Source organism: Centroberyx gerrardi, chromosome 2 (genome assembly GCF_048128805.1).
Source record: "Centroberyx gerrardi isolate f3 chromosome 2, fCenGer3.hap1.cur.20231027, whole genome shotgun sequence".
Taxonomy (NCBI): Eukaryota; Metazoa; Chordata; class Actinopteri; order Beryciformes; family Berycidae; genus Centroberyx; species Centroberyx gerrardi.
In genome coordinates this window covers 12,237,423-12,253,448 of record NC_135998.1, presented here as the reverse complement: position 1 = coordinate 12,253,448, position 16,026 = coordinate 12,237,423, and the positions used below count along the sequence as shown (strand labels likewise).

The window sequence follows — 16,026 nt, the reverse complement described above, 5'->3', positions numbered from 1 at the left end:
ATATGAGTACGAGTACTGTAAAAAATTGTTTCAGTTTTATCAAAAGTTTACATGAGTGTTCCAAAAAAAAAAAAGTCAACATACGTCAATGTGATAGCTGCTAACAAAATGTTGAAATTACTGCACTGTTGAAACCCCAGGCAAAAAAAAGACATTCGCACAGGGTTCCTATACTTAAAAGTTTTTCAAACGACATTACCACAAAAATGAGTATACAGTTTTTTTTTATTTTTGTGACATAAAATTCAGGCCATATTGCCCACCACTTATTCTCCTGTCTCTTTGATTTTTTTTTTATAGAGATGTATCATATTTCAATGACAGTTGGATCAGCAGAATCAAGCCAGAGGTTGGGGACAACTGGAGGTTAAAGGTATGAACCACATTTACTCTGCCCTTGCTTTCTTTTTAGTAGGGATGCACCGATGAGGTTTTCTGGGGACGATTCAGCTTGTTGATTTAAGAAAAAAAAAAAAAAAAAAAGTAAAAAAGTATTTGTTCATTCATTTATTTATTTATTTATTTTCTGATTGGACAATCCCAGATCTGATTGCTGATTGAAATGATGGATGCATTTTACCCAGACTCTCTGCTAATAACGACACAATATGTAAAAGTGCACAGCAAGCATAAGAAATAAAATATAGGCTATGTTGTGTTTAACAGATTGTTCTTATGGCATTGGCTACATGAAATACCTGGCCTATCCATGTAAATAAATCAGAGGTTTTATCCAAACATATTAAGTATATGTTGCCACTGGTAGTGCATGACATTACATACTGCAATAGTGTGATCTGTATCAGATATTTTGAAAAATTGCCAGATGTACAACATACCTGTGCTAGCTATTAATGATTGATTGGTGCACCCCTACTTTTTAGTCATATTTTGTAATGTAGATTGATTTGTTATTGATTAAGCCTTGATTACCAATGTATGGGTGACACACACTACTCTTTGTTCCAACCTTTTGTTGAGTCACCTGTAGCACTTGTCTGTGCATCTGTGGTTTATTATTGCCTGTATTAGTAACAGGTCTGGATTGGTACTGGTAAGTACATGGTGGTGATTATTCCAGTGAAAACCCTACATGACTTTTTCTCTTATTTCAGATCAGCAATCTAAAGAAAATTCTGAAAGGCATCCTAGACTATAACCAGGAGGTAAGAAGAATCTACTCAACTCATTTTTAAATAAAATAGTTTCCAGCTCTATAGGTCCATGGGCCTGAAATCAGTACCCAGTGGTAAGACTATTGTGAGTCAAAGGTTTCCATTGGCTAAGGGGGTGTGAGCATGAACATTAGTCTATAACACAAGCCTCAGTGTGTATATCAGTTTACCTTCCTTCTGATTGGGGGTTTGGGAGTGGGAAGAAGTTGTCATCGACTACTCCACCCTTAATCCCTCCTACACTAAAAATGGATATTGGGAGGGAAGGCAAAGAGAACATTGTGTGTTGAGTTTCCGTGCATAACTATAGTCAATGTTGAATTTCACCTATCTCCTTAAACATGTCCAAAATCTAAAGGGTAAAAGGATGTGGAAGTCTGAGGTGTGAGCACTGTGAAAACCCAAAGAAAACTCGACTGAAGCATAGGCTGAAGTATGAAGCAAACGATAAGCAATGGTGCTACTTCATAATGGTTGCCTTGACCATGACCATGACAAGAGGCTATTGTTTTCTGTGAATCCTGCCTCCTGTGTTGAATGTATGTGCCAACTGGGTCAGAAGAGAACTTCTCTTTGCCCTATATCATTGGTCTAGATCACAGAATTATAGAATGGTAGAATGGTCATTCTTATTCACATCACCTCAGGTCAGGTGTACCAAAGAAGATTATCAAGCCCAAGTGTCCTCTCTATCCATTAAATTATATGGTCTAGTGCAGAATTTCTTAACCCTTTAGTTCTGTACCCATAATCGATCAAGGTTTGTTTTGGTTCGGTTTGACCCCAAAATGAATGGTATGTTTTAATGAGCCTAGGTACCATGGTGAGAGACGTATGCTTGATTTATAGTACTGCGGCGTGACCTACCGTACCAGTCATTTATAATATTTTGCCCTATGATTGCACCTAAGTGTCAAGAGCGCTTTTGTTTAGCTAGTTTTTCCTTTGTTTTAACAAATCTGTCCCTAAGGTTTTTCCACTTTCTGGTGCATTCTTCAGTATTGGATTGCAGAATTTCTGTGATTTATTGCCAGGAATTCGTGGGAACATGTTTTTTTTTTTGTAATCGCTAGAAGATGGGTCATAGAAATGCCGGTTTGAAAATAGTGCCATAAGGGACTTGAGATAGTGTTTTTCCTCAGTATTCTGACAAGCCAATCAACTGTAACCACCGTTACCGTTCAAGTGTGAAATTAAATTTAAATTGGCAAAATTTTTGTCCTAGTCTGAAAACATTTTTACAAACCTAAGTCTAAATGTCTATCCATGACAACACAGGCCATTAATAACCAGTCCATTATAATAACCTGAATTGATATTATTTAATACATTGCAACGCCCTTCTTCCCTGTGTCTAGATCCTAGGCCAGCAGATTAATGACTTCTCACTGCCAGATGTTAACCTTATTGGAGAACACTCCGACGCAGCAGAGCTTGGGAGAATGCTACAACTTATACTGGGCTGTGCTGTCAGCTGTGAACAGAAACAAGGTGTGTGCCCCAGTCTCTGTGTGTGTGTACATACATACTATGTACCATGTGTGTTTATGTGGGCTTTAATTTGATACTGGTCACATTGCATTACTTGGTGAATGAGAAGCTCAATTTTACCTCATTATTTTGTCTGTTTCTCTGTTTTCTTCCAGAATACATCCAGACCATAATGATGATGGAGGAATCAGTGCAGCATGTTGTCATGACAGCCATCCAAGAGGTAGACCATCATACTGTTTAGACATGGTCCAAATAATATCTGCAAATACTTAAATGGTTTGCTTTCCCCACTTCTGTTGACATCTTCCCTGACACCATCTGAACTACATGTGGTAAACCCATGTGGTACTTCAGGCTGTCAGAAAGCATGCAATTTGTTAAAAGAGCTGCACCTTGCTTCTTTTTAGGTAGAGCAGAGCGCCTTGAAAAGTTGAAAAAAGCTCAACTTGTTAGAGGAGTTCTCATGGGGCAACCAATCACAACGAAGAAGAGGCTGGTCTCACGCTACATAGGCAGCTGACAGTTTACTGCAACAACAACTAGAATGAAAGTTGGTAGTTGTTATCAAATTCCCAGAAACTCTAATTATAAAAACTTGTCTTGGGAGCATGGTGTCGTGGGAGTTTCTTGTGTCTGAGAGTTGTACCTAAGTACTGTTTTCTGTTAGAGGCTACTGCAGCTAGTTGTCATTATGGAACCAAAGTGTGGGTTGCAACCTTCAGTTGAGGCAGTGAACTTGCCCTTTTATAGACTTTTCCTCTTCTACTTTTTCCACACCATTAACCTATTTCTGTGTTTCTCTAGCTGATGAGTAAAGAGACTCCAGTGACAGGAGGAAACGACTCATATGTGGACTTGGACAGACAGGTATGGAGATTTTATAGAGCCTTTATTGTGGTGCATACAATGTTTTTTTGTATGTGTTGCTAACAATGCCAGCCATATCGTCTCAAACGTTGGAAGGAACATACAGGATCATCTACCCTGTGAAGTTAACTAATTGGTGATTTGTTCATTTTCACTCAGGGAAACTACATTCTTGACATCTAAATTTAAATATAACTTAACTTATACATAACTAAAGTAATTTATTGGACATTCACGTGCCACACTCTCTCAGCACAACCTTGAACCCCCCACCCAGCCCATATTTCACCCTCCCATCCGGCCACAGATACCGATCCTGGATCTGTAAAACAGCACGCTTCAGCAGAAACTTTGTGTCCTCCGCCATCATGGCCCTGAACAAGCTGTCTCAATGACGTCTCGGATTACTTTTTGGTTAATTGTGTTTGTATATCTCTAGTGCTGACATGTCTACATGTCTGTATGCTGTAAACTGTTTATATCAGGTGTTACTGTTCTTTATAGTTTCCATATTCCTGTGTGACTGGTCTTTAGTCTTTCCATGTGCAGACTGTAAAAATATATTTCCTCTTGGAGGACAATAAAGTGTCTATCCATCGATCTATTAATCAATCAAGCGGCACTGGGTAATATCATCCCCTGAAAAGCTGCCTGAAAGGTGAATATTTTCCCTTTCCCTAGGAAACAGGACATTGTGAGCAGGTGAAAAGGATCTTGTTGCTTGTTTTGTTTTGTTTTGTTTTTCTTGTATGGATGTAACTTAATCAGGTTGTGCTAAATTGTTGTTTCTGTTCTCAGCTGAAGAAGACGGTGGAGGAGCTCAATGATGCTTTGGCCACCAAGGAAGAGATTGCCCAGAGGTGTCGTGAGCTTGACATGCAGGTTGGTTTGGACATAATCTGCCACTATTAGAAGATAAATGATGTACAGTTAGTCTTCACATTGGGTAGACAGCCACAACTAATGTTCTTAGCAGAGACATTCATTTTTGAAACTCTGCATTTAAGCATTCAGACAATCACATATGTTTGTTTTGAACATTTTTAATCAGACAATGTAACGTATATGAAATATCGTCAAATGTATCATTTGAACTGTGAATACATTACTCCAAAGTTCACAGTCTAGTCTTTAACAATGAGGATACAGTGTTAAGATAATGAGATTTGAACGGTCACTCATTTGAAAAATGTAAATGGACTTAGGTGATTCGTCTGAAAGATTCAGTTGTTTGGCCATGGATAAATAGGCGCAGTTGTATTATGAGTATTATTTTTTACATTCAGGTTAAATAAGGCATCTTATTTCAGGTTTTATGAGGTTGAGTTTTTTTGAAGTATACTGAAAAATATAATGACAATACATGAAAATGCAGAGCATTCCCACTGTTATTTTTTCTGTTTTATTTAACAACTCTTTAAGCTGTCTGATTGTGTCATACTGTGTACCTTTGAAGCTATATTTTTTTTGGTTACGCTTTAAAAAGCAGCTCCCTTTTTTGCGTAATCAGTGTAATTACACAGCTTCAAACGCACAGCTAGTTCTGTTGCTGCCAGTAGATCTATCAATTTATCTCTCCTTGATCAATTATTTCCTTGTCAGATTGGTGAATTTTGCTACACCTTGAGAACAATAAACTCTGTTGGAAATAGAGATACGTACACTCCATCTCTCTAGCAGTGTATCCCATACTTTAGGCTACTACTTTTTAATTTTACAATTATTATTTTTTTATTTTAATTACCGCATAAAAAAAGATGGAGCTGTAATTTAAAGGGTTACATGTTCTCCTGTTTCAATTAATCCTTTTCCTCTTATTGCCTGACTGTGTCAATACTGTGTGCCTTGCTTTGAAGGCCCTCCATGTCCAAGAAGAGCGTGATAGACTGAGGTTAGAGTTTATTGAACTAGAAGAGAGGGTAAATCCAAACTTTCTTTTCTTTCTGTCTTTTTTTTCCATTCATGGTGTGTGGCGTGTCTAATAGTCCTGGATTTTTTTAATCTGCTTGCAACAGCATCCCCTTTGGAATCCAGATTCCCCTTCTCCAAAGTGTGTGTGTGTGTGTGTGTGTGTGTGTGTGTGTGTGTGTACACGTTTGTGCACATATGTGTGCGTGTGCATCCTTTGGCACGCCAGCCACAGTTGCAGTGCTGTGTGGGTGTGTCAGTCAGTCCTCACCCCCTGACTAATAACCTCCTGCCTTGTTAACCCTGGTGTTTCTCATGTTTTCTCATGGCGATTGTAGACAGGAAGGGGAATAGCTTGGTTTTTGGACCCAGGAAGAAGTAATCAGAAGACATCATTGATGCAGACAAATAGTTGAAGATACTTCAAATATTTGAAGAATATAACATGATGTGCACTTGATTGCGTTAAGTTTGCGTGTGATATTGCTCTTTCTGCTTTTTTTCCATGGATGGAAAGATGAATCAAGTGCACGTCAAGAAGCTCAAATATTTTCAAACATTTTCAAAAAGAGATTTTTGCCAGGTCTGTTGTATGGTTTCTCTAATGGCACTCTGCAGGGAGTCAGCAGCAGCAGAGAGAGATTTAGTCTTGAATGTAACTCAACACCAGTTGGAATTAAATGGATGAACACTATTTCAGTTCCTTTCCAATGGAGATTGATTGATTGATTGATTGATTCCCACCGTATTTCCTGCTTTTTGTGCTGGCCTGATTACATCTTTGATGTGATGTTTCTTTTAGGTATGACAACAGGCAAACCGGACTGGCAAAATATGTTGATAGATTTGAGGCTAAAGACAGATAGACCTAACCTCCCCCAAGATGAGAGATGAGGTTACATCTCATTCCATTTAAAAGTCTCAGTGTTTTGAAGAAGGGCTATGAAATAGATAGAAATAGAAATCCACTCAATCAGGGATGAGAAATGGTGGTTTGCAGTAATGGTTTTAACTGCCAATCAGTACTTGAAAAGGCTGAATAATGTGAATAATGTTTGTTTTCTGTAAACAAAAATATTAAGGTGTGCAAAACCCATAATATTTTGACTGGGGGCTGTTGAAAGGTTTTTATGTTTTTTAAGGCGCGGCAAACTCACTCTTCACGGGTTTGTGTTCTATAATTAGACACATAAAAAATATATTAAAAAAAACAACCAGCTGCCGCTTTGCTTTGTGTGGAGTTTGACACCCTACCCATCACATTGAGAAGGCCACATCAAACCGCATGTAGCCCTGTTGGCTATGTCAGAGTTTGTTGGTTTGCCTTGTTGAAGTGTTTTTGATGTGTGCTTGCTTTATTACCCAAATGGATACCACAGTGATTGTGAATACCTAATGGATTTTATGCTGTAAAGAAAAATGTTATATGTTAATTTCAGTTGCTTGCAAGATGAAATTTGGCCAACTAAGTTTCACTCAATAAATTATACTTTCTTTCTTCTCTCTTGCTCTGTCTACCCCCCCGGTCTCCACTATCCAAACTTCTTCCTCTTCTCTCCCTCTCCTCTCTTTTCCCTCTTATCATCCTCTTCCTCTGTCCGCCTCTCCTCATCCTTCCATTTATCCTCGACCTCTGTCCTCTAATCCATCTCTTTTCCTTGCCTCATTGCTCCCCTTTCCTCTTCTCCCCAATCCCTCCCTCTCTTTTTCTCTTGGCCTTCTTCTATCTCCTCTTCCATGTACCTCACTGCTGCACCCTTTCTTTCTGCTGCCCTTCTTTTTCCAATCTTCTCTCCCTGCTTCCATTCTTTCTCTCTTGCTTTTCCCTCTCCTTCTTTGCCATTCCTCCCTCTGTCACCTCCCTTCCTACAGGTGGCAGCCTTACAGGAGGAGAAGGGGAGTTTGCTAGCAGAAAACCAGATCCTGATGGAGAGACTTAACCACTCTGACTCCATAGAGGATGTAAACAGCCCTGCAGGACGCAGACACCTCCAGTTGCAGACACAACTGGAGCAACTACAGGAAGAAACATTCAGGTGAGGGATTGCCAGATGGATGGAGGGATGTTGTGACAGAAAAAGCAATAGAGGAATTGAGGGATGGATCAGTCATGATGGAGCAACCCCATAGAGGACCTTAGCAGGACTACAGGATGCAGTCACTACAGTAGGTAGTTTTAAAGTTAAAACTTTAAACCTAGCTTAAAGGCCAGACCCACCTCCTACCTCCACCAGCCCCAACTTTACAGTGTCACTGCAATTTTTTTTATTGAGGTCACACTTGAGAGTTAATGGCTGAAGTCTCTGTCTCTCTTGGTTCACTCCATGGTATTTTCAAGCGTCATTTACCTTTTATGGTGTTTTAAGCCTCTTCACTAACAAGGGTTTAAAGCCAATTTCTCCTGTGTTTTAAGGCCACTTCAATTTCAGTCACAATTTCAAGGCCTTTGTTTTACAAGGATGCTACAGGATAAGACCTGATCCAGGGTCATCGTCACTCACTGGGACAAGTGCAGAGAGCCGTTGATTGTACTAGTTTAGTGAATCCAGCTATAGGACTCCAGATTGTATGTATTCTATTCTATTGTATTAGGATTATTAATCATGCAGATTTGTGTAGATTTGTCATTCTAGAAACTTGGCCTCCCCCAGTTACCCTGTTCACACATGCATGTAGGGTTTTTTTCTGTTTATGCGCCAGGAGGCATAATTTCCAGAGAGGCATCAATATTGACATTGTGAGAACAACACCGTACGTTAACAGTTCAATCATGACCAAAATCTCTTTGATGTGTTTTGTATTATGTGCCAAAAAACTCTTGAAACTCGATTTCTAGAAAAATAAAATAATTCTTAAGCATCTCGGCATGAGTAGAAGTTTGTCAGTAGCTGTCAGGGATGGTTATTGATGATGGTTTTCACAAAATAATTATCCTCCTTAGCACACAGGTATAAATAGGCAAAAATAATTGACATAACTAAAATCCCTTGACTAAGAGCAAAATGTAAGAAAAAAAAAACCCTCAAAAACCCTCTGCAACAAAAGCAGCAATGATGCAATAAGCTTGCCCTATTTTTAACTCTGCCAGTCTCTCCGGAGGTGCAGTTGTTGGTTCTGTCAGCAAGCCGGCCTCACTACCTTTGTAGTAGAAGTTAATTCAGCAGGGTTTTGTCTTCCATGTGCAAAAGGGGCTATTATTTTCCCTCACAAGACCTAGTTTGCAATATCTATGGTTCTGAGCTTGTGTTTGTGTGTGTGGGGTGTATTACTGAAGAGATTGATGATTGTAGTTTTCAAGTTTCATGTTAGCTGTGTAATCCTACTCCATGGCTGCTGGTCTTTAGCTTGTGATTCTGTGGTAGCATTTCACCATGGCAGTATTATGGAATGAATTATTTCTGGAGAAGTTCAAATTCTTCATCCATTGCTCTGGGTTGTAACCAGTAACTCTTCAATCTGTACCAGGGGAATACATTGAGTATCTCTCAAATCTGAGGGTAAGTTTGCTTGAAAAGGTCTTGGAACTACTCAACCCAGTCATATACTCCCAAAGAGTTGCAAATCACAGTTGCTGTCATTGGGCTGGCAGATTGAGTTTATGTGTATGTTCAAGATGCCTTGTCATTATAAATCCTCACAGATTTTAAAGATGATGTTTGTGATTTCTCTAGGTTGGAGGCAGCTAAAGACGACTACCGTATCCGTTGTGAGGAACTGGAAAAAGAGCTGTTGGATGTTCGGTCTCAGAATGAGGAGTTGACGTCACTGGCTGACGAAGCCCAGTCTCTCAAGGATGAGATGGATGTCCTCAGGTTAGTTGTGGGTTTAAAATCTAGGCTCTCTAATGCTGAGATAACATAAGTAATGGTTTAAAGTCGCAGAAACCAAATTCCATTCATTGTTTATTGCCATCGGGTTCACAGATAATTCCTGTTGTAAAAAGTTAGAGCTTATTGTATTTATTCATTACACTACTCACTTAAGGTTTCAAGCTAATTTTATTGTCAGTACAGACACTTAATTTTACAGACACTAAATGTTGAGAGCTCATAAAGAGTGATATCTGAGTGAATAGTCTGTTTCTGTAAATTGACATTATTGTATTTTTAATTGTTTTTCATTGTTTTTTCCTCTGGTTTATCATTTTCCTTGTTTTTCGGTGAGATGGTATATGACAGAGACATGAGATTTGGCAAAATGATAGATATTGGTGGTGGCTTCCTAAATAAAAAATATGACTCCAATTCACTAGATGGTGCCGCTATAATTAAAGATATTCAAATTTAATGTTTAAAATCCCACGCCAAAAGTCGGATTGATGCGAAATTGTACCAGAAACACAGAACATGACACAGGGCAACAAATACATTGTTGGAACATGAAGTTACGTATACTTTTCAGATTACTGTTGCTACACAAACAGAGCCATATACAGAATGTGATAGTTTTCCCTCGCCTTGCCATTCTAAAAGTAATATCAGACAATGAATCTGACCATGTCTGTTGTTCCCTCCTCAGACATTCATCAGACAAAGTATCAAAACTCGAGGGCATGGTGGAATACTATAAGAAGAAATTGGAGGACCTGGGACTTCTCAGGAAACAGGTACACAATCACACAGACACACCAAAATTTTGACTTTGGTACCCATACCAGTCTAGGTATTACTGTTAAGATTCTAAAATGACACCATGGGTGATACGCCGCCCACCCGAGCTTGATGACTCGCCTGTTGCCAGTGGCAGCACATGAAAAGTTTTTCGCTGTGGCAGCAAAGGCTCTGCCTTCTGTCCAATGTATTAAACTGGTTCTGATCTATGATCATAGGTTCTGAAATTCAAAACCGTGTCTGAAATGAACTGTCAGAGAGAGCCAGATGGACAACATGCCTACAATGCTAATGTTCTGCTGACTGTCTCAAATTGGCTCATACTTTTACTGCAAACATACGACCACTTCCATACGACTGGTTTCCTTTATTGGCGTATTTAGATCAGGCAAATGGTTGGCCTACTAAAATGACATTCTTAGGCAGAGAAATCAAAGGACTCAAACACGTAAGACACTTTCTTTCTCTTTTTTTCAGGTGAAGCTTTTGGAGGAGAAGAACACATTGTACATGCAGAACACAGTCAGTCTGGAAGAGGAGTTACGTAAGGCTAATGCTACCAAGGGCCAGCTAGAGACATACAAGAGACAGGTAACCATGTGACAGACATTGAGCCAAACTGTGTTGACTTTCACACGCACAATTACTGTTTACATCACTCCTCTATGTTTTCTCCAGGTTACACACTCTCCCATCCTGTTCTTAATGACATCTAAAACAACTAACAGAGACACACACTGCTTGCTTGAGGTGTAATCCATCACTGCAAAACACAAGCAGAAATTGTTACTGCCTTTTGTATTGTTTTGCCTACTCCCATCCATTTGAAATAAACTAGGAATACTAGAAATAAACTAGAAATACATTTATGTGCTTGCTGGTACTGTATGGTAGAATCCGATGTTGTGAGTGTAATTACTTTATATACTCCAAGTATGCCTGTTATACCAAGTCAAATTAAATTAGAAGCTCCAACTGACTCCCATTTATTAATTTGAACATTGAAAAGTACCAAAATTAAACTACCATACGGTAGTTAAAAAAAAAAAGGATGAAAGTAAATGGACTCTGACCTATTTTAGCAGAATATAACTTAAAAAATGTAACATTATAAAGACAATACTTGAAGGTGAAATCTTGTGTAACAAATAAAATGGAAATCTATAAAGGGCATTGACCACCATGTATTTGTATGTGTAGCTGAAAAGTTAACTTTAAAATGAAAGCCTCTGAAAGTATAAAGATAATTGACGAGAGAAATCATAGCACATGTCCCAAAGAATCTGCGCAGTTGAAAGTTGTCCCTTTTAACCAATGTTTGACACATTCATCCACTACTTTTTTGTAACGATGGCTCATGGCCTCTCAAGCAAGCATTGTCTCAAATACAGAGTAAGAGACTGGAAGCTACAGACGAGTGACAAACTTATGTTCTGTATGTCACTTGTGTCTTTCTATAAGTGCAAACTGATGTTTTTAATGAGACAAAAGTAAAAATATACCCATATTGTCATTTATTTGAATGCTGCCAGGCACCATCTGGCACTTTAAAAGAGACTGGTGGAGTCACACATTTGCCTCTATATTCATTCAGTTAGCTTCATACAGAAAAAAATGTCAGTTCCTGCAAAAATGTGAAATGATGATGATAAAAACATTTAGCCTAATTGGCTCCCAGAACACAAACTGTCATAGGCCCAAATGTTAAGAGTAAGTGGTTTTATCACAATAAAGTACCAAGTCAAACAGAATAGCAAGAAAACAAAATGCGACTGCAACGGCAACTGATGTGGTAAATCAATTGACCACTAACCACCATTGCAACAAAACCTGTAGAGTACATGCTGTGCACACACATACATATAGACACCTATTTTCCAAGGTGATTTCTCCCCTTTAACTGTCCTCTCTCCCCCGTACAGGTGGTTGAACTTCAGAACAGACTGTCAGAAGAGTCTAAAAAGGCCGACAAGATGGAGTTTGAGTACAAACGCCTCAAAGAGAAAGTGGACTCTCTACAAAAAGAAAAAGATGTACGCACCATTTGTTTGTTTATTTATTTTTTGAGGGGGTGGGTGGGGCAAACTGGTCCCATTTATTGAGACAGACCCACCTCAGTGAACTAACATTAGTAGAGTCAGTGTTATTGTAGGGATACAAGCTGAAGAAACACAGGCAATAGGCTCGTCCCTGTGCTGTTAATTATTTGAAAACCTGTGGTTTGCATACAGCACATGGTGTATCACTGTTATTTGTCAAGCCAGTTCTGTAATGCCAAGCATAGTGCTGCTGTCCATATGAGATTTTATCTCTCAAAAGTTGTTATAAACTTTTTTTTTTTACAAAAATGAGTATGCTCCCATGAAAACGTAAATGATGGAGTTAGTGTTACAAGGTTCACTGCAATGATCTCAAAGAAAAAGCCTAGTATTACTATGTACTATACTGAAAGCATCAAAGTCTGTTTTTGTTTTGTTTTTATTTGCTACTGTCCAATCGTGTTTATGTTTTCTCACCAATTGTGTGTCACTGATATTAATCATATTCTTCTAGACTCTGTGACTTTACTTGGATAAAATATTAAATGTACATACTAAGAATCATTTTTACAGGCAATGGATATACATTTTTCATAGAAACATGCCACACCGCCCCTTTGCAGTGTTATTTTGTGTGTAGAATCAGATGCTGTGTGTTAATTAGGCTCATTAACTATTCAGGCAGCAGAGAAACGGGAGGAAAAGTTTGCAGAAGTTTGCAGAAGTAGATGCTGCTGTTTTGTGTGGAGCCAGCGTGACAGGCAGCCAGTCAGGAGCCTGTTTGATACAACCATTGTTTTGGTCTGAATGGATTTACTCCGGGTCAGACAGTGGTCAGCACGGACAAAGTTTGAGAAAAGGCTAAACCAAAGACTGTAGATAACCGAGCCATTCAAAAGCTACCATTATAGTCTGAAAAAGTTACCGGCCGGTATGGCGGGTGACCCTAAATGATTAATTCGAGAAAGACCGGTTTTACCACCATTTGCTGCTTGGCAGGTGTTTATTTCCCTGCCCTATTTCTCTACTTGTGTCTGATTCTGTATTACTCATTCACACATTTTTGCTCTCTTTCTCCCTTTCTAGCGTATGAGGACAGAGAGAGACTCACTGAAAGAGACTATTGAGGAGCTGCATTGTGTCCAGGCCCAAGAGGGACAGCTCACCTCAGGTAAAATTAATAAATGGTAAAATAAATTAAAAAGAGAACTAGTAGTCCCCAAGTCTTTGTGTAACTGTTGCACTTGGTGAATCAAGGCAATCTGACTAAAAAAGAATGTTTTATGAAATAACAAATTAATATTTTAAGAGAAGGGACTCATCATACTTGTCAGAGTAGAATGACTAAATATGAGGGGGGGCTGTGGCTCAGGAGGTAGAGCGGGTCGTCCACTAATCAGAAGGTCGGTGGTTCGATCCCCGGCTCCTCTAGTCCGCATGTCAAAGTGTCCTTGGGCAAGATACTGAACCCCAAATTGCTCCCGATGGTTGTGCCAGCACCCTGCGTGGTAGCTTGCCGCCATCGGTGTATGAATGTGTGGGTGAATGTAGGCGTTATTGTAAAGCGCTCGGTAGACTAGAAAAGCGCTATATAAATGCAGTCCATTTACCATATGAATGATGGGCTTTTTCAAGGCTAAATTCTAGTTTGTAGGAGTACCAGTATGTCTACAAGCGTCAGAATTGTGTCTAATTTTGAATACACACTTATCTGCTACCTAGAAGCTAGAGTACCTGCATAGTTTTGTTTCCCCTTTACTAACAATACTATCTCTTGGTCCAGGTCTGTTCCCATTGGCCAGCAACGAGGGCTCTGATTCGCTGGCTGCTGAGATCACCACCCCAGAGATTCGGTATGACTTTTGAACCCCACTTTTTGCTTCAAAACGTGCTTGACAGGGCAAGAAAGGGAATAGCAAAGAATAAAAAAAAAAAAACGAAAGGAGAGGTGTGAGTTTGTGTGTGTGTTTGTACATTCATAGGCTATTTTGTGTTCTGTGTGTTTTGTTTCTCCATAAAGACCTTTGTTGACATGCTTATCATACAAAAGAAATCTACTTCAGAAGAGCTGGTTTTTGATACAGTATTTCATGAAAACATCACATCAGAGAAGGGAAAGATTTGAGAGCTGCTTAAAACGGCTGTTGGGGCTGATTCTAAAAGTTTATGAGTTGTTTTCAAAGCTTGACTCCCTTAAATTCAGTCGGGCCCCGTTGTTCACCTTTGACCTTACATTGGTCTGTTTGGCACTGACCTTTTTTGTGTGTATGCGAGTGTGTGTGTGTGTGTGTTATTGTTCTCCATGTAGCCAGATAGCCTCTAGGCTTTTCCTGTTGTTGCTCCCTCCACCGTTTTAAGGCAGATGAGCCGGGCCTGAAAAGCGAGCTGTGTATGTATAGTGAGTTATGTAATAGTTAGACTCCAGATGCGTGAGTTACATCAGCCTGACTGCTGCTTTCCAAGAGGGCTGGTTTTCCTGCTGGCAGCGCAGCCTGCCGGGCCTGCTAGTGGCTGTGGTTTGATTAGCTATGGGAATGTTTTTTTTACAACAACATGACAGCTTTTTCAACACTAGTGAACCTAGAAAGTTTTTCTGAGATGACTGCCAGCTTGGCACTGCAGTATATTGTTTTCTGAATCCCAGACTACCAAATGGGGATAATGAGAAGAAAAAAACATGGCAATATGGTTATGTTATTTTATCAAAATCATGCTAGTTTTACTGAACTCACCATCTCATTTTCTCACTTGCTCACACACTTGATATTGAGGCTGAGGTTATTTTAACGTTAGGATTAATCTGAGGTTATTTTATCACAGGAGGTGGAGAAATGAAAAGAAGTAAGAGTGTATAAGAGAGATGTTTTGTGTGAGAAAGATATATTGATCATTGGTCATCTTGTTGACTTGTTGCTCATTTCAGTAAGCTTTTCTGAGTCCTGAAGTGATAACAGAGTGAAAAGGCCAGTATATGTTGTGCATTTGCCCTGGATCCAACCTGTTGCCTATACAAGGAGCTTCTGTATGAGGGATTAGTTCTTGTCTGCCAGTTTTCTCATTATAACAGGAGCCACAGCTGGAAACACTGTTATTCTCAATCTATGCCAGAGCGGGAATCAAGGCTCTAACTCTGACGGCGTTGGTGCGATAGTTTACCTAATGAGCTACACAGGACCCTCTTCTGAAGTCTTGCTTTGCCTTTCCTCGCCTAGCCCGTCTTAGTCAGCAGCTGTGAGTCTGGTATGTCTGGAAACATTTAGTCAGTTCTCCAGTTGGCAAGGAGTCAGCAGCCACACCCAGAAAAAACAGGACTCAAAAGACAGACTGTACTAAACGCTATCAGAAAAACAGATCATGTCTTATCTATTTGATAGGTAGATGGATACATAGGTGGATGAATAGGTAAAGCATCTTAAGCATTTCAACAGAGAGGCAAAGCTATTCATAAACTTGAATAAGAAAAAACATGAAGCAGACGGACCTATGAGACAAACCCCTTATCAACACTTGGATCAACCTGACAGACTGAGTTTCAAACAGCATTTGACTGGCTGAATGACTGACTGACTTGCAGGTTGACTGTCAGACATTTTCCACAATACTGGTGCTGTCAGATTTAGGCGTTTACTGAGTACAGTTTTTTAGTTGGAGTTTGTTTCACTGAAAAGAAATAAATGGGCAAGTGAAAGCTGGGTGCACTCTACCCATTTCCACAGGGATTCTATCAAATTAGTATACTGAAGAGAACTGTACTGCTTAATGAAGTCTGTGTATTCTCAATGTTATACTTGGTGTACATTTAGTAGTGCCAAGCAATAGCAGGACAACCTCAGCTTTCCTCACACCATTTGTACTGTTTAAACGCCTACATTTCCTTGTGGTTATTTACCCAGCTCTCATTATTGATAATTGCAAATGGGCAATATTACTTCT

At 39.4% G+C, this 16,026-nt stretch overlaps 1 protein-coding gene across 4 annotated transcripts in view; it reads left to right on the top strand.

Moving 5' to 3' along the window:
* hook3 (hook microtubule-tethering protein 3) overlaps positions 1 to 16,026 on the top strand; it is a 47,297-nt gene that overhangs the window by 17,297 nt on the left and 13,974 nt on the right. For all 4 annotated transcript variants that reach the window (XR_013506849.1, XM_071913581.2, XM_078286661.1 and 1 more), the window contains exons 3-15: positions 301 to 373; positions 1,116 to 1,166; positions 2,534 to 2,666; positions 2,822 to 2,889; positions 3,474 to 3,536; positions 4,335 to 4,418; positions 7,317 to 7,480; positions 9,116 to 9,256; positions 9,963 to 10,050; positions 10,532 to 10,645; positions 11,977 to 12,087; positions 13,180 to 13,264; positions 13,877 to 13,946. Coding sequence is in view for 3 of the 4 variants with exons in the window: in XM_071913581.2 (XP_071769682.1) it covers positions 301 to 373; positions 1,116 to 1,166; positions 2,534 to 2,666; positions 2,822 to 2,889; positions 3,474 to 3,536; positions 4,335 to 4,418; positions 7,317 to 7,480; positions 9,116 to 9,256; positions 9,963 to 10,050; positions 10,532 to 10,645; positions 11,977 to 12,087; positions 13,180 to 13,264; positions 13,877 to 13,946 (1,245 nt within the window). In the remaining variant the exon portion in view is untranslated. The remainder of the gene's footprint in view (positions 1 to 300; positions 374 to 1,115; positions 1,167 to 2,533; positions 2,667 to 2,821; positions 2,890 to 3,473; positions 3,537 to 4,334; positions 4,419 to 7,316; positions 7,481 to 9,115; positions 9,257 to 9,962; positions 10,051 to 10,531; positions 10,646 to 11,976; positions 12,088 to 13,179; positions 13,265 to 13,876; positions 13,947 to 16,026) is intronic.